The sequence below is a fragment of the Mesocricetus auratus genome, unplaced genomic scaffold, assembly GCF_017639785.1.
Source record: "Mesocricetus auratus isolate SY011 unplaced genomic scaffold, BCM_Maur_2.0 Super-Scaffold_100676, whole genome shotgun sequence".
NCBI classification, from domain to species: Eukaryota; Metazoa; Chordata; class Mammalia; order Rodentia; family Cricetidae; genus Mesocricetus; species Mesocricetus auratus.
In genome coordinates, this window is record NW_024429266.1 from 149,497,438 (window position 1) to 149,516,674 (window position 19,237).

Consider the following 19,237-nt stretch of genomic DNA (forward strand, 5'->3'; position numbering starts at 1 on the left):
TTGCCTGAGTTTATATACACCATGTAGTGTGCAGGGGTCCAAGGAGGACAGAAGGTGTCAAAGGCCCCAGAGCTGGAGTTACAGGTGGTTATGAGCCGCTGCCCTATGTGGGCGCTGGGAACTAAACCCAGGTCCTCTGCAATAACAACACTGAGCCATCTTTCCAGGCCCCTGGATTTAAAGCAACTTAGTGGTTGGTGTTAACAGTCACTGTCACATGGTGACATCATCTTAGCTGACTTATAGCAGATATCCCATAACCACCATTCTGCGTGTCTCAGAGCTCCCCCGCCCCACCCCCAGGAGCTAAAAAACATCGTGCCCTCTCCCTTTCTTCCCTCACTTCTGCATCTTCTTCCTCTCTAAACTCATCTTACAATATATATGCCACACACAACAACCCCTAACCTCCCTTGGGTGTCACCAAAGCTAACCCAGAAAATAAGCCCCCGTCAAAATGAGATGTGGAAAAAAACTAATGCAAAAATGACCAAATACCAACCACAACAGCCTATGTCCTTAACATAGGAGTCAACAGCACAGCCACTGTTTGACTCGCCTCCAACAAGGCCATGTACAGCAACATAGCTCTGCCATCCTCCATGATACTGCTCCCACAGACAAACTCTCCCTAGCCTCTGAACAGACCACAATCTTTCCATGGAATAAGCTTCTCCAAACCAAGGGCCATTATTCCCTCAGGGGGTTGGCTCCCTGTCACTTACTATGACCCTGGCCTTCCAGATGCTCCCACCACCCTCAGAACAGGAGGCCTGCGGCTCACACTGCTCAGGCTTAGAGAGCTGAGAGGCTCCAGCTAGGTAGCAAAGAGACGGTTGCTTAGGGTGTACAGTGTGTACCCACAAAGGCCAGCACACAGCCATCCTTAGCCGCAAATATAAGCAGGCTATATGCTCATGCCAGGTGAAGCTTTGGCATCTGTACCCTTCCTGGGACCACCACCCATTCTACCGAACCCCACCCCACCCCCACCCCCGCACCGGCCCCTACAGTGTTCAGTGCCTTCCATGGCTGACATCATATCACCACAGGACAAGGTTCAGGCACAGACGTTCCCTTTCTTATTAAAAATTTTAATAAAAGCAGCTTTCTCTGAACAAGTTATAAAAGTAAAGTTGCAAACTTAGAATTCCTGTCCACAAGACAGGAGAGGGAGAAGCAGGTTCACACAGAGGGGACCATGACAAAGTACAGCAGGGTCCAGCACGAGGGGATGGCTCTGCTACTGACAGGCACAACCCAGCTCAGGGTAGACACACCATCTCAGTTTCCCAGAGGAGACATGTCTCTGAATCTGAATACGATATGCATAAAAATCATTCGTTTTTTAATGTTGGCTACTAATCCTTCTCTCTTCCCAACATCATAGTACAAGGCAGAATAAATCTTCAGACAGAGTTGATTTTACACATTCCAAAATAAAAATGAATGAATCCGTATGGTAGCAAAGGTATCTGTAAAAGGTGGTGGTTAGTCTTCGGTACCCTGACAGCTTCCTGGGAAGTCAGGGCAGGCCTCACCATCAGGCCAGCTCAGCTCTCCAGAAAAGGCGGGGGACAAGATGGAGGACGAGAAAGGCACAGGGCCTCCCAGCACTAGCCAGCCTCGCTCAGCCCAGGGTAGCCATGAGGATGGCAGGCCTCGGGGCTCACACCACCAGGTCAGGAAGGGGTCTGGCTCATCCTAGTACCCCAAGAGCCGCTTGGCTTCCTCACTCTGTGCCTGCAGGGTCTCACTGGCATATTTCTGGAGCAGTTCCATTTTCTTCCTCCGCACAAGCGCCTCCTCGATCTGTGAACACCCACAGTGAAGAAGTCAGCCCTTGGCAAGGCCTCCACCTCTATCACAACCCAAGCAGGGAATGCCTGCAGGGACACGGTCAACAAGTCTGACTTCCACTGGACTTATTCCAAGACTGCCTGCAAGAACCCAGCCATTTCCCTGGTAACATTCGGTATCAGGTCTGTAAGAGGGTCCTGCCCTCCATGGACCCCACATCCGTCTGTGTACATGACAGGGGCTACACGGTCAGGGTCAAAGGCTGCAGGGTGGAATGGAAGGACAAGGAGCACCAGGAAGGGGAGCACCCGGGAAGGGGAGCACCGGGAAGGGGAGCACCCGGGAAGGGGAACACCGGGAAGGGGAGCACCCGGGAAGGGGAACACCCGGGAAGGGGAACACCCGGGTAGGGGAGCACCGGGTAGGGGAGCATCGGATAGGGGAGCACCCGGGAAGGGGAGCACCCGGGAAGGGGAGCACCCGGGAAGGGGAGCACCAGGAAGGGGAGCACTGAGAAGGGGAGGACTTGGAAGGGGAGCACTTGGAAGGGGAGCCTAGCTGAGGCAATGGCTCCACTGAGCATAGCACTAGCCTACCTCCTGCTGCGATGGCACCGGAACATGAGCAATGAACTTCTGCTGGCCGTCCTCCCCTGCCTTCTCTTGGCTGCCTTCCTCATCAGACTGAAAGAGACAAACATACGACCGTGAGCAAGTCACCACTCACACCTCTGCAGACAGCGTCACTCAGTGCCTGGTAGCACAAACCTGTAACCCTGCACTTGGGAAGCTGAGGCAAGGGGCCCACTTCAAGTTCCAGGCAGCCTGGGCTGCACAGTAACCCTGTCTCCAAAATTAACAACAAAAAACAAAAGCACTGTGGGGCTGGAGGATTTTTTGTTTTTCGGTTTTTCAAGGCAGGGTTTCTCTGTAACAGCCCTGGCTGTCCTGGAACTTGCTCTGTAGACCAGGCTGGCCTCAAACTCACAGAGATCCACCCGCCTCTGCCTCTGCCTCTGCTGGGATTGAAGTCATGGGCCACCACTGCCCAGCCTGGAGAGCCTGAACAACTTAGTGAAACCCTATCTCAAAATAGCCACGTAGAGACGGAGCTCAGTGGCAGGCTTACTTCCCCCAGTATCACAAAAATAAGCAAACAAACCAAGTCTAAATTATTTAAAAGGAAAAAGAAAAAGAAACCCTTTCTACTGTTTTAACAATAAAGTAAAGGCCTGGCTGAGGCAGAGGCAGGCAGATCTCTGTGAGTTCGAGACCAGCCTGGTCTACAGAGAGTTCCAGAACAGCCTCCACGGACGGACACGACTCCTCAGCTCCATCACACCAGTGCTACACCCATCTGTCCTCACTCATCACAGCGTCTCCCAGCACATGCTACTTGCTCTGCTCCTGCAGGTGACTGAGCATGGCTCACAGAGGCCACTAACTAAACACCTGAAGAATCAAGTGAGTATTTATTTGTAACCCAGGAAGCCCAGGGCACGCTGCCATCCCGCTTTAAACTGATCTCTACTGCAGGTCGGCTGGACCTAGGCAGGAACTTCCATATCCTGCAACACATTCACTAAGTCATCAAACCTATCTCCACACCTGCTTCTTTGCCAGTGACGCACAGCAAGTTCCATCAACTGTACACGGAAAATCTGCCTCATCTCAGAAGAGCAAATCAGATGTGCTCTGAATGGTCCCAGCAGCAAGGCCACACTGGACAACAGAAGAGTCTGGAGCCCAAAGGGTCTGCATGAGAGGTGTGGACCACAGCCTCTGTAGAAGCACATGGGCCTGCTTCCTTCTGTGAAATGGGTGTGGAAGACTACAGAGGACTACCACAGACTACCCACGTCCGTGAGCCACACAAGTGCTGAGGTCATGGACTCAAGCTTATGTGACTTCCACTGGGTTTATAAACTGTCCCACATTGCTCGAGAGAATTGACCCGTTAGAAGGAAGCTAACAAGAGCTCCCTTAGTCCTCCTGTCTGGAACCCTCCCTGTACCCCTGGGAAGGGTCATCACAGCCATCCTGCAGGTGAGGAAGCTGGGCTCGGAGCCATGACCCAGCCTCCTCCCTGATGTTCTCTGTAGCTCAGAGAAGAGGACAGTGAGCACCAGACAGGACCCACGCCAGTACCTCTTCCTCGGTGACAGCATAGATGTTGACCTCCTCTTCCTCTTCCTCCTCCTCTTCCTTTTCTCCCCTTGCCAGTCGAGCCTCTCTCTCTGCTTTCCATTTTCCCACCAGCTCAGCTCTGACTGAAGACAGAGGACAGTAAAGGTTATTTAAAAACATTTCACTGGCCTGCGAGACCAAGATGTCCCCTCTGGAAAAGGACACCCTGATTCTGCCATGGAGGGTGAAAAATGGCTACAAAGGACAGTCTGTCCTACAATGCCTCTAGCCCTAAGTAGGTGCAAGGCAGTTTTTGTAGGAATGTCTCCAAATCCTTTCCAGTGGCTGACTGACATGCACACATTAAAAAGGTAAGGACACACGCATGCTGGGTCCCACCCTCACTATGCACATCCAAATTCCTATGGGACTGATACGGACACACCTCTCAAGCTGGCATGGTATGCTCTGCAGGGAGGAAGCACTCACTGGTACCGACACCACCTCCCTCTCCATCAGTAAGGTGTCAGCTGTGCAAGAAGCAGATAAACACTACTGACAGGCATACTACTAAACAAGTTAAAAAAAAAAGCTAGCATAGAAGGATCTAGAAAGTGACCTCCCAGAAACAGGATCAGGACCAAGGAAGATCTGTGGCTTCACCTGCTATTCTGAGCCCAGCATGACCTGACTGCCTCCCCTCCACCAGATGTCAGACCACTACCAGCTCACTGAGACCCTCAGCAACAATAAATCCAGCTTTTGGTACCATGCACTATTTAAAACCCTTTTCAAGGGAGAGAACAGAAGCTAGGTGCCAGCTACAGTGACATGCCCGCAGACATACGTTTCTTTTCATAGTCTTGTTCCAAAGGCACAATAACTCCATCATCTTCATCCAGGTAACCATAATATTCAAAGTCGATCGCCTTCATGAGCTCGGCGCGTGTCTTTCTGGGAGGAGGGAGGGCTACAAGAAATGGCAGTAACTTAGCTGGATTCCCATCAAGATCAAACCTTTCCTCCATACAGTGCTAGAGCTACACATAACACATGGCCATGGAAATGCCACAAAGGCAGCATTTCTCTATGCCATATATGGGATCAAGAGAGTGAAGCCATCTTTCCTAAAGCTGAAGATTGGGTCCAATGAGTGGAATCTATTTAAAAAGTCTATCCTTGGCTAAGGTTATAGGCTAATGATTAGAATCCTTGCTTCACATGCTGGAGGCCCTGGGTTCAATCCTTAGCATTACAAAAATAGATAAATAACAAATAAATGGAACCTGGAGATTTATATAAATAATGAACTGTCTTAAACAAGCCCAAGACCCCAGGTTCAGTCTGAAGCACCTTCTAGAAATACACTCAAACCCACAAGTTCATAATAAAGTTTTGTAGGCGGAGAAATACATCCCAGAACTATTCATACACTCGTGAAAACACCAGAGATAACCTAATATCATAAATGTTAGCATATCCTGAAACAGCTTTAATGCTGTTTTACAAAATGTTTTAAAGTATAAGAAATGGCGCCTGGTGGTGGTGGCACACACCTTTAATCCCAGCACTCGGGAGGCAGAGGCAGGTGGATCTGTGTGACTTCAAGGCCAGCCTGGTCTATAAGAGCTAGTTCCAGGACAGCCTCCAAAGCCATTGAGAAACCCTGTCTCAGAAAACCAAAAAAGAAAAGAAATGGCATAATGCTGACTGACACAAAACAAATACACAGAAAAATAAGTCATAAAAGGGCAAAGGAGAGCATTCTGAAGAAAGCAATTCAGACTAAAGACACCTATCTTGAATATGAATATATTTATCAACGAGAAATCAAATGAAAATTATAACCTAGCATTGGTCAAAGAATGAAAAATGTGGAAGCTAGAGAAATGGCTTAGTGGTTAAGAGCACTTGCTCTTCCAGAGGACGTGGGTTTAGTACCCAGCATCCACATGATGGCTCACAGCCATCTTTAATTTCAGATCCAGGGGGCTCTAACACCCTCTTCTGGACTCTGAGGGGCACTGCATGCATGCACACAGACACGCAGGCAAAACACCAACATACATAAAATATAATCTCAAAAAAAATGTAAGGAAAAATGCAAATGTGAACATTTTCATTGGTAATTAAATTTAATTATCAACTTTATTAACCACAGAAATAAACAGGAAATGGTAGCAAACATCCCTAATTCCAGCACTTAAGAGACTATGTAACAAGTTCCAGGCTAGTCTCTGCAGTAAGACCCTGTCTCAAAACAAAACAGGGAGTTGACTCAGCAGCTAAAAGTGCTTGCTATGCAAGCCCGACAACCTCACTTCAAATACCAAGAACCCATGTAAAGAAGCCAGATGCAGTAACACATCTGTAAATCCAGACTTCCTGCATCACAACGGGAAACAGAATGGCTAGGAAACGAGGGCCAGCTAGCCTAGCATTCACAGCAGTAAGGAAGGCGGGAGAGAACCAACTCCCACACGCACATGGGAGCACACTTATGAGGCATGTACACACACGGATACACACACTTCACTCTTTTTTTTTTTTGGTTTTTCGAGATAGGGTTTCTCTGTAGCTTTGGAGGCTGTCCTGGAACTCACTTTGTACACCAGGCTGTCCTGGAACTCACAGAGATCCGCCTGCCTCTGCCTCCCGAGTGCTGGGATTAAAGGCGTGCGCCACCAACGCCCGACTCACACTTCACTCTTTGAAATCACAAAATCCAGCACTCAGGAGGCAGAGTCGGATGGATCTCTGAGTTTAAGACCAGCCTGGTCTACAGGTGAGTTCTATGACATCCAGGGTTATACAGAGAAACCTTTTCTCAAAAAAAAAAATCTAATAATGATAATTATGAGAACGAGAAATAAAGGCCTATTAACACTACCAATAGAATGGTTAAAGTATGGCTAATTCATAACACAATGATCTTTTTATTTATTTATTTATTTTGGGGGGGGGTTTGAGGCAGGGTTTCATTGTATAGTCCTGGCTGTCCTGGAATTCACTATGTAGACCAGGCTGGCCTCAAACTCTTAGAGATCCACCTGCTAATTCTTCCCGAGTGCTGCTAGGATTAAAGACATGCTCTACCACCACCCAGCAATCCTTTTTATTTTCCTTTTGGTTCTAAAAATCAAACCCAGGGCCTCCCCATACCATCAATTTATACCCCTGTGGTGCACTTTAATTCTTCACAACCAATTATGCTGCAGCTTTTAAGTGCTGTATCAAGCAGTGTCACAGCGGGCACAGGACAGTCATGTTTTGGCAGACCTCCACTCACTGCCCACAACTGGTAATGGCAACTTTATCGGCCACTTCAGTTATGTCCTGTGAAGAGATGGTCATCACACTGGCTAAAGCAAAACACTGCCTTCCTCCTGACCACAGAGTCCAGCTTTAAAGTGCAACTATGTGAAAGAAGAGTGCACTTTTAGTCAATGGGATTGATTAATCTTTCACATAATATGAATAAGATAAGCCTTGGAAGGGGCCGAGAAGGAAACATGAAGATACTAGTTCCCATTCATTTCTGCTGGAGTCTTGCATCGGGGCAGCAAGGGGACCTAAAACTCTCTTTTTAATTATACTGGATAAGAGTGACTTCAGCACAATGTTCTTGAGCCAGGCATGGTGGCACAGGGGACTGAGGCAGGGTATCATGTGAGCCTTTGAGCTTGCAAGATTAAGGCATGCCTGGGTAACACTGAAAGGCTCTATGCCAACAAGAAAACCTACAATGGAAATAAAAAATGTATGTGGAGGGCTGAAGATGTAAATTATTGCTAGAATGCTTGCCTAGCATGTCCAAGGAATAGGGTGGATTCAATTCATTCATTCATTCATTTATTTATTCATTTATTTATTTTGGGGGGAATCCAAGACAGGGTTTCTCTGTGTAGCCTTGGATGTCCTGGAACCCACTCTGTAGACCAGGCTGGCCTTGAACTCAGTGAGATCTGCCTGCCTTTGCCTCCTGAGTGCTGGGATTAAAGGCGTGCGCCACTGGCTGAGAAATACACTTATAAAAAAGTAAATGGGGCAATGAGAAGGCTCAGTGAGTAAAAGTAAAGGTGACACACATGGTGGAAGCAGAGAATTCCTGTAAGCTGTCCTCTGTCACCATACAAATGCTATGACACACATGTACCGCCCACACACAAATATTCACACCAGTACATACACATTAATTATAATAAAGGATGAAAAGTAGATGCAAAACAACAACAAAACACCAACACGGTGACACAGGTCTGTAAACCCAGAGCTCGAGGCTGGGGCTGAAGTTAGAAGGCACGTTTGAGGCCAGCCAGGACAAAGCCTTCAAAGAGAGGCTAGGTACCTATAATCCTAGCAGGTGGAGGCAGAAAGCTCAGGAGTTCAAAGCCTGGGTTACATGAGACCATGCTCCAAAAATATAAAATAAAATTAAGACTAAAATCCTAAAGCTATTATTTTAAATCTGGATACAGTGATTCCTACACTGGGTAGCATGTATCGTACTTCTCTCCCTCACTAGCAGCAATTAAAGGCCAATGTTTTCTCAAGCATGAGCTACTTACGTTCTTTCTCGAACAGTTCTCTGACACCAGGCAAGTCTTTTGCTGCCCCAAAGTACTTGTAACCACGGTTTCCTGGGACTTCTTTACCCTCATGATCCAGCATCTTAGGGCCAACTTTCTTATTGGGAAAGAAAAGGGAAAAATGGATCTGACGCATAAACCTACTTTCCTAGGTTTACAAATACATTTTGAGATAATAATATCATATGTGGAAAACACTCCATACAGAAAAATATTTGTGGATTTTTCTAAACCCTTAAAGATTAACCTAGGGCTGGAGATGTGATCAGGACTAGAGTAGCTTGTCTATCATGCTGACAGCCTTGGTTCAATTCCCAGAACCACAAAAAGTAAGTTTAAAGAGAAAACAGGCCTGACATGGAAGTGTACACCTCTCATTTCAGCACTAAGGGGGCTAAGGAAGGAGGCCTCATGAGCTGAGTTCAGTTTCCCAGGACCCGCATGGTAGAAGAAAGAAAGTGACTTCTACAAGCTGTCCTCTGACCACCAAATGTACACTGTGGCACATACATGCACATACAAATAAATAAATAGATGTCATTAAAAAATGTGAAGACCATAAAGGGGAAATCGACATGGATGGGGATGTAGCTCAGCACAGTGCTTGTCTAGCCCAAATAAAACTGGGTGTGGTGGCGCATGTCTATAATCCCAGCACTTGAGAGCCTGAGACAGGAAGACTGCCACAAATCCAAGGCTAGGTTAGACTATATACAGCCTGGTCTACAGAGTGAGACTTAGTCTCAAAACAAAAACAAAAACAATCAAAAAAGAAAAAGCATACCTTGGGGCCTAAGGCTGTAGCTCAGTCAGTAGAGGCCTTGCCTAGCTTGCACAAGGTCCCAGGGTCAATCCCCAGCACCACATAAAATCAAGTATGGTGGTACATACTAGAAACTCCAGCACTCAGGAGGTGGAGGCACGAGGCAGCAGTTCAAGGCTAACCTTGGTTACTTTGAGGCCAACCTGAACTATACGTCTCAAGAGAAAAACAAAAATAATAATAAATATCAAAATGCAACAGAATGGAAAATGCCAAAGTACCTCACATAATGTCCTCAGCATACTTTGTGTGCACCAGATTGCAGTACAAAGTGTGTAAACTGGGGCTAGAGAAACGGCTCAGATCTTAGTAATGCACACTGCCCTTACAGAAGGTCTGAGCACCCACATCAGGTGGCTCACAACCGCCTGTAACTCAGACTCCTCCTTTGACCTCCATGGGCACCAACACCCAAGTCTTCATTCTCTCCTCTCGCTCTCTCTCTCTCTCTCTCCCTCTCTCTCTCTCTCTCTCTCCCCCTCTCCCTCTCTCTCTCTCCCTCTCCCTCTCCCTCTCTCTCTCTCTCTCTCCCTCTCTCTCTCACACACACACAGACACACAGACACACAGACAGACACACACGACAGACACACACACACACACACACACACACACACACACACACACACGACTGGCGGTGCAAGACTTTAATCCCAGCAAAGGCAAATGGGTATCTGTGAGGTCAGCCTTATCTACATAGTGAATTCTAGTACAGCCAAAGCTACATAATAGAGAGACCTTGTCTAAAAAAAATAAAGTGTGATACATGTGTCTTACTATAATGATGATACTAAGGTGGGGAAAAACCCTCAACAAACAGGAATGTCTCTGAGGAGCTCAAAAAAGAATGTGAGGTGGTCATGGCCATTTAAAACAGATACCTTGCCTAGGCCTGAGTCATGCAGTGTTTCAGGATTATGCCGCCATAACAGCTGCTTTTCAACCCTCCATCACTATCAGCTGGCTCCTCTTGGGGAGGCGTAAACTGAACCTACAGGAAATGCACAGCCAGCATACCATTCAACAAGCTCAGGTTTGTCTCAGGTGCCACAGGAGCTACAGACTACTTACTCCATAATCAGGACCACCCAGTTCCTTGATCCGGACCTCCCAGTGGCCTTTCTCTCTCAGCAGCTTGTTAATTTCATCGTTCAGGTCTCGAATTCGGAATTCCCCTAAGCCAGCTAGAAAACAAAACTGTTAATATCATTTCTTCAATATGGCATGCCCTAAAATACTGAATGTCAATATTTTCATAGCTTTACAATGGATGGGAACACCCCAGTGGTCTACTACCTAAAACTGCTCATTTAAATTGATAAGAAAAGTCCTAGTGTGGTAGTGCATGCCTTTAATCTCAGCATTTAGGAGGCAGGGGCAGAGGCAGGCAGAGCTCTGTGAGTTCCAGGCCAGCCTGATATGCACAAGTTCCAGCCTAGCCAGGGATACATAATGAGACCCTGTCTCAAAAATAAATAAAAATTTTAAAATAAATTCATAAGGAAAGTCATCAACACCCAAATAAAGGAAAACCAAGTACTGTAAACAGAGATTTCCAATAGTGTAGGATTAAAAAATTATTTAAGAAAACTTCACCCTCAATAGCAACCAAAAACTGTAAATGGAAACACTTCTGTATTATTTACACCACTATTAAAACGCACCAGTTAAGGTGGTAGCAACAGTTAGTCTCCGAGGCAAGCAAAGATCCAGGGGGTCTGGTTTAGGCACCAACGGCCAGCACCACTCTCTGCTGCCTTAGCCCTTTCAGGGAAGCAGACAGCCTACGGGACCGGCTGGAAAGGAAGAGCACAGAGTGCGTGGTGACGTGCTGGCTACGGTGGCTAAGGACTGGACACAGATGGATTCCCCGACAAAGACGAGAAGAGGATCGCTTGCTGACCACAAAGGTGAAAACCTTCAAGAGTCCCCGCAAGATCTTCCTTGAGCAAAGGTAATGGAAAGCTGAAAATGAGCATGCAGGAGCACTGTGCAGTAAGACGGTCAACCTCAATCCGTCTGTGGCAACAGACATACGTTTACAGAGATACATAAATCAGCCCAAGTTCAGCACACCTTATGTTGGAAATGGCCTGTTTCATCCTAAGTCCATTTAAATACAGACGAAGAGAGAGCTCTGTGGTTAAGAGCATTTGCTGCTCCTGCGGAGGACCAGTTTGGTCCCAGCACCCACATCAGGCAGCTCACACTGCCTGTAACCCCAGCTGCAGAGGATGTGATGTGCTTGTCTAGCCTCTGCAGGCACCCACATCCACATGCACATACATACACACAAGCATATGCATAACTGAAAATAAAATAAATCTTAAAAAAAAAAGATCAGCTGGGCTGGTCATGTACTCCTTTAATTCCAGCACTCAGGAAACAGAGGTAGGTGGATCACTGAGTTCCAGGCCAGCCTGGTCTGCAGAGCGAGTTCCAGGAAAACCAGGACTACCTACACAGAGAAACCCTATCTCACAGAGAAACCCTGTCTTGGGGGGTGGGTGGAGCTAAGTGGAATGTTATTAGGTGCTTTACCCTATAAATGTCAACTAGGTCAAGCTGGCTGACAATTTTATTTGTTTGTTGTTTTAGCCTCCTGTGTGCTGTGGAGCTGTGGCCATGCCCTTCAGCTGCGGCCTTACACTGGGATTGCAGGCATGCACCACACTTGGGCCAGTGTTTACATCTTAATGGCCTTGCTAATTCCCTATGTGCTTGTCTTAGTGGTCATTAGGAACGAGGGCTGAAGCCCCACATCTAACTGTATTCTAGAACACTTTACAGCGTTAGTCAGCTTACCATTCTGAATCTGTGCAACTTTTTTTGAGATCTCTCCAATGATCTGTGGGGAAATAAATAGTAACAGGCACATTTTCATTATTGTTGAACATATCTAAAAGCACAGGAAAACTGTAATTCGCAACTAACAAAAATACTATAGGTGGGCAAAGGACACCATTAATCCCACCACTGGGGAGGCAGAGGCACGCAGATCTCTGTGTTTTCAAGGCCAGTTTGGCCTACACAATAAATTCCAGGCCAGCCAGGACTACAAAACAAAACCAACGCTGGGGACACCTTAGTCCTAACACTTGGGAGATGGAGGCAAGCAGATCTCTGTGAGTGAGACTGGTGTATACATGGACAGCCAGGAACACAAGGGAAGACCCAGTCCCCCAAAAAAATTTAAGTTAAATTAAATTAAAATTCCAGTTAATAGTCATTTCAATAAAAAGAAGCAAGCAAAAGCATGTTACTTTTACCGAGATCAGGTTTACCCAAGCATACCTGTCGCCTCCATTTCTCAGCTTTGGGCAACTCGGTACATTCGGAAGCAAGAAAGGGTCTTCGTTCCTAAAGAGAATGAGAGTAACACATGTTGCCACTAGGCTCTGTACACACTTAAGTAACATCCACAACCAATTCAGGCTTGAGACCTGAAATAGTTAATGCTTTAAATATACTTGAAGTACTGTGCCAGAGGATACTCAATTCATAACCCTAACTCTACAATGTCTTCTTAGGAAACTATATAATTAGGAAACAAGGAACTATGTCTAGTCAAAATAAACACATGCATGTATGTAATTTCTCCAGGCCCACTCTCTACCTTCTTACAGTCAACATTAGAGCTACAATAATAAGGGAACCCAGGAACCAGATAACCACACTGCCCCAACAGAAGAGAGGAACACCATGCTGAAGTTCAAGTGTACAAAGTCTTCAACAAGCACACTTAGGAGCAGATGGAGTCTGAAGCCCACTCAAGGAGTTTCAATGCATTTCCTCTTGACACTTCCCAGAGGATGAGACCTCACTCACCTTGACTTTTCCCTCTTCTAGCTGAGCTTGACGAAATCTTGCCAGAGCAGTCCTGCCAGGGACACAAAGGACCCCATTAGATTTCTTATTACTCAAGTTCCTGGATGGAGCTGGTCTGCTTGCGACCACATCTAAAGTGAGTAGTGTGAATAGTAATAAGGGAAGCAGAGTAGTTAAGGATTTTCATGTTCCAAGGGATAGGCCTCCAACACTATCTGTGTTTCTGAACACTCCTTTAACTATACTGCATATATAGACAGTGGGGAAACTCTATTTATCAGACTACTGTGATGAGCAATATACAGAAATGTTAGAGGACTAACATGGATGCCCTTGCTGCCATCCCCAAGCTATCCACAGGTGGGAAAATGTTTATCCAGGGTAAGTTGTGGAGGATGTCAGAAAACATTAATTGGAAAAACAAACACAAGCAAACACAGGGATGCTATTTTAGCACATGGAAAGAAGAAACCACTTCTAGAAAGACTCCTGCCAAAGGGATCCCGTACAAGTGCTGTGCTTGTTATTAAATCTCAAAATTTTCAGTCCCAAGTAAGTTGATACTCACATGGCCTTTTCTGCATTTCGGGCCTAGATGGAGACAAAGGAAGGAAACAGTTTAGAATATCTGTGGTTTTTTTTTTTTTGGTTGACTTTAAATGATGATTCTAAATGGCAAAAAAATATTTTTTTCCAAATTCACATGTGTGTGCGCCTGCCTGTAGGTGTTCCAAGTGTGTACGTGGCCAGAGGATAGTTGTGAACATCAGTTCCATGAAACTGGAGTATAGGCAACTGAAAGTCACCTGGAATGGATGATGGGAACCAAACCTGGGCCCTCTGCACGAACAGTAAGTGATTTTAACCACTAAGACAACTCCCTACAATACCTTTTATCACTTCTATTGGTTTCTATTTTTGTTATTTTTAAATGATTCACTTTTTATAATCATACACATGTGTAGAGTGTACTGTGATCATATCCATTAACCTCTCTGATCCCACCCCTACTAGGATTACCACCATGCACAGCTTTGACCAGAAAACAGCACAGTTGACGGTTCCTTGCCAGGGAAACTCACAGGAAAGTACACAAGACTGGCTTTTGCAAAGCAGTCTCTGTGTAAATGCTGTCACATCAGTGTTAAGTCAATGATCTATAAACCACAGGGTCAGGAAGACAACACATTTTTTTCAGTTGGGTGGTAGACTAGATAAATTTGGATTTTGCTTCAGGCTCTTCCTCTCACCATTACTGAGACATGGTCTCACTAAAACCTAAGTTACCCTTTACACCAAATATTGTAGCTCTTATCTTAAAATGTTGTGATGACTTATTCAGATAAATGCATTTAGATCATCAGATACATAGCTTACAGAGTTGGCAAAATGAGCTTCATTTAACTTGCCCTTCAGATTCTCTTCCAACCACCTCTGAAAGAAACTTGGCAGGTAGTTGGTGGATAAATGAACTTGGCAGCAGGGCAGGACACACCCTCCTTTAGAAACAGCTGCTTCAAGACCTCTGTTTTCTCTCCTTGTTAGGATTCTGTACTAACAGTCTATAATGACTTCCAAAACATCCTCTGTAATCATTCCATGGCAGCATGTGCTTTTGTGTATCTATTTTATTTAACAGGATAAATATGGTTATTACTATGTATTTATACAATACCATCCCCCAAAAAGTCTATTAATGGCTTTTTTCATGTTTGGTATTGTAAAGTACCCCAGACTGGCAAGAAGACTTACATATTTGAATAAATATCCATGTTTTGTATATATATTGACATGGTTATGTATATAGTTACATGTTTCATAAACATACTTTGGTACTCACATATGGGTAAATATCTTCCAAAATGGGCTGGTTTTGTGGACAAGACTATACAGATCTCAACACTAGACCTCAAAGATATTTATAAAACTCAGGGGTCTGAAAGCAAACCCGTATGCTTTTTAAGGGTTTACTATGTACAGATATAAATAGATATATAGGTTTTTTGTATTGGATGAATGCTTTTCCTATTACATGTATGTGCCCCACGTGAATGCCTAGTGCCCTCTAACTTCAGAAGTGGGCTTCTGGTCCCCTAAAACTGGGGTTACAAATGACTGTGCAAATGACTGTAAGCCACCGTGTGGGTGCTGGGAACTGAAGTGGTTCTTAACCACTGAGCCATCTCTCCAGCCCCTAAGGGGACTTCACTTTGAAATACTACTGTAACCACGCCTCTTTGTACCAACACTTCGTGTGATTTCCATATTAAACACTTCTAGAGCGAATGAAACCGAAGATCACAACCTCTCAACACTTCAGCGTATGCTAATAACGGTGATGGCACACCTGTCTAGAGATTGCCAGACTCTTGTCTCGGGCACTAGGCAAGCAAAAGTGTGAAGACCCTGTCCTTGAGACGTTCCTAACTGTGAGGATTGAGAACACGTGGGCGGGTCCTCGGCCCAGTCAGTCCCGCCGATAATGCGCTTCATCCTGATTGAACTACCGAGATGTAATTAATTCAGCTCCCCAACTCAGTTTCCTGCTGCAATTTCTAGCACCTACACCAGGAGGGAACAGAATCGCTGACTAGGCCAGGGACCTCGAGGCCCGCACACTGGCCCGGGCCTCTCGCGCCCATGCGCCCGATCCCTCCCCACCGCACTCACCATGGTGCCGGCGAGGGCGCCCGGGCGCCGCGCCGCAGTACAACGTGCCTTGCTGTCCCGGACCGGACAGGCCGGCGCGGGAACGGAAAACAGCTGACAGGATGCGCTTTTTGTCGGAAGAATAAATGGAAAGGACCGGAAGTTAAGGACCGGAAGCGAAAGAAAGAAGGGGGAGGAGCGAAAGCCGCAGTTGCGCTTCTGTGGGCGGTTTCTGCTGGCGTCGGTCCAGTGCGTCATCTCGCGCGTACGTGGACTAGACTACGCTTGCGCCACGGGAATGAGTCTGTCAATGTTTGGTTTTGTTCTCGATGTAGCAGCGGTCAGAGATTCGCCTGTCTCTGTCCTTCCTGATCCTTCTTAACAGCTGATGACCATTTTGAAAATGACTCCTCTATCTCTCTGAATGCGATTGTTCAGTCACTCCGGCCCTGCAGGAAGTAATGACACACCTTCAGGTGCCTGCGCTAGCTGGCGAGCCAGTGGAGCAAACCTGCCTTCTCAGGAGGCTGCCTATCATTTACTTGGAGCTGAGCAATGCCTGAGACCCTGGTTCTCCTCCCCCTTCCTCCTTTTAGGAAACATAATTATCATTATAATTAAATGTCCCAAGAAACTGACAGGATGAATGTGATCGTGAAAGAAACTCGTGAGCCAACGAATGAGGCCTTTCTCCACACATTCCCGGAAGCCAGAGGCCACTCTCTTAAAAATACAAATTTAAACCGGGCGTTGGTGGTGCATGCCTTTAATTCCAGCACTCGGGAGGCAGAGGCAGGCAGATCTCTGTGAGTTCCAGGCCAGCCTGGTCTACAGAGTGAGTTCCAGGACAGTCTCCAAAACAATACAGAGAAACCCTGTCTCGAAAAAAAAAAAAAATTTGCTGACCCACACTTTTAATTCCAGCATTCGGGTGGCAAAACAAACCGGGTTTTTTGTGAACTGGAGGACAGTTTAGTCATATAGAAAGTTCCAGGTCAGCCAGGGGCATAGTGAGACCCTACCTCAAAAACTACAGAGCTGGTCACCTTTGATCCTAGCACTCGGAAGGCAGAGGCAGACATATCTGAGTTCAAGGCCAGTTCACAAAGTGAGTTCCATGACCGCCAGGCTACATAGAGAAATTCCGGCTCCGGGGAGAAATGAGAAGAAAATAAAACCCAGAGATAAAGGAAAAGCCACCTGGAGCAGATGGGGATTAGAGACTATATGAAACACTTGCCAGAGATATGGGCACTAGAAACGGTGGCGGGCTCTCCCATTGAGTCGGCATTAAGGAGAGTACCCATGTCACAACCCACCCAAGAAAGTTACAGACCACCATACACACAAGGTCAAATGAGAGTCCTTTATTAGCTGGCACCTGAGTGCAGAGTCTCGTCCCAAAGCACTCCCTGCGCCAAAACTCAGGACTATAGCATTTATGAAGGTAAAAACCACAACGGCATTACAATCAGGTGTAGGTTGGGGGAACTTGGTTATATTTGTTTTGGCTATACAATCGGTAGTCATTTTGGTTATCCCATTACAGGCCATTCTACCATTAGACTCAACTATTGGTAAGTGCACAGAACCACAAGAGAAGAGGTGCATTAGGAGGTGCAAACAGGATGGGACAGATACTTAGAGTGTCTATGTAAGTGGGCAGCTGGCCACCCCGCTAGAATCTGCCTTCCCGCTTCTTGCAGCTGGGTATGAGGATATGACCAAATGAATGGCCAGTGGTGCTTTGGGCCAGGAGTTGCAAGATTTGTTTTTCTTAACCCTTAATTTATGCATTATTAAAGTTCTATGAGATTTTACATTTGGATATTTATGGAGATTGATTGGCCTTTTAACTGTCCATTGTCAGGGACCTCTGGCCATCAACCAGGTACGGCTGCCTCACGTACTCATAAGAAAAGACCCTCATAGAAAGTACGTGACTCCGGGACCACCCTGCTACCTGCCAAATTCCAGAAATAGACCTGCGGCTTATCTAGGGCATAGGCTTAAACAATAGAAGGTGGATTGTGAAAGATAAAGTTAGAGTCTGCAGTTAGATTACCACAGGACACAGGATGACCTACCCATCCCACTGACCTTCCGCTCCGCCAGGTTCATTGCAACTACAGCACACCCCCATTCCTTCCCCTCCTCCCTTCCCCTATATAAGTCCCTTTGGGATGAATAAAGTTGTCAACTTGATCAATCTTGGCGTCCGTCCTTGTGTCCCCTGCCCCCCATCTTTTTCCTAGGTGTCCACCAGACCCACGTTGAGTGTCCTGCGGGTTGGGACAATCCATAAGTTTGAAGCAGGGGAAAGGCTGTGGAAATGGATATAATTGGCATTTTCCTTTGGACTGCCAAACAGCTCCCAAATAAAGACACAGAAACTTATTAATTATGAATGTTTGATCTTGGCTTAGGCATGGCCCAGTTTTTCTTTTTAACTTAATTTAACCGGTTCTTATTCATCTACATCTTCCTTGGAGCTTTTTGCCTTTCATTCTGTGTGTTCTACTTTCCCACTTTCTCCATTGTAGGAAGTTAAGGCCTACTAGGCTGAGAAACGAGCTAACCTGGAGTCAGACAGTCGCTGTCAGAGGCCCTGATCATGTCTAGTCAATGAGGAGCAACCACGCAATGTCAATGGATCAGCATGCCTGGGTATGTGAGTTTCTACCCATTGCTAAATAAAGGAGTCTGCTGCTTTTCCATTCATCTGACTCCTGGAGTCTGTGTCATTGATTTTGCACCTTCTCCTCCCCTCCCCCAAGGGAGCCTTTAGGACCCAGCAACATCTGACACCTGGAACAGGGATTTCTGGCATATGTTTTGAGCTCACCTGGTAAGAGTCCTTTTTCTTTTTTTTTTTTTTTTGTTTTGTTTTTTTGGGTTTTTTTGCTACTACTGTAATTTTTGGGCTTTGCCCAGAACAGGTTCTAGTGTCTCCCTCTCCTCACTCTCAGTGCTAGACAGAGTCGACAAGACAGTATTCTGGTGAGAAGGCCCCTCTATATTTCATGCTTTAGATCCCTTCAGCAGGTAAGCGTTGGGACCCCATTTCTTTTGTGTTGTCTGTCATGTTTGTCTGCCCATCTGGTTAAGAGGGCACATTTTTTTCTGTTCCATCCATGTTGACTGTCATCTTCTGACTGTTGTCTCCCTCTACAAAATGGGTAACCTCTCCTTCATCTCCACCCCTTCCATCATAACATCCACTGATGACGAGACAGACAGTTCAAGTTCAAGCCCCGTGAAACATGCTAAGGAGAGCGAGGCCACAGTTAAGACTGCACATGCCGCTTCTCCATCAGCTCCACTCCTACCACTGGAGGCTACACCTGCACCGCAATACCCTTGGAGTGAAGTGTCACAATGTCCACCTGCCCCTGAAGGCAGAAATTCCCTAGCACTGCACT

The 19,237-nt window shown here is 46.2% G+C and overlaps 1 protein-coding gene across 1 annotated transcript; it reads right to left on the reverse strand.

Annotated features, from left to right (window-relative positions):
* Positions 1 to 1,078: 1,078 nt before the first annotated feature.
* On the reverse strand, positions 1,079 to 16,001 carry LOC101830689 (pre-mRNA-splicing factor ISY1 homolog). Its single transcript, XM_005071130.4, has 11 exons — positions 15,837 to 16,001; positions 13,735 to 13,757; positions 13,167 to 13,218; positions 12,633 to 12,698; positions 12,144 to 12,186; positions 10,410 to 10,522; positions 8,495 to 8,612; positions 4,774 to 4,896; positions 3,948 to 4,069; positions 2,397 to 2,483; positions 1,079 to 1,812 (listed from the first exon to the last, which is right to left on the reverse strand). Exons 1-11 carry the CDS (start codon positions 15,837 to 15,839, stop codon positions 1,705 to 1,707), a joined length of 858 nt encoding a protein of 285 aa, XP_005071187.3. The 5' UTR covers positions 15,840 to 16,001; the 3' UTR covers positions 1,079 to 1,704.
* Positions 16,002 to 19,237: the final 3,236 nt, after the last annotated feature.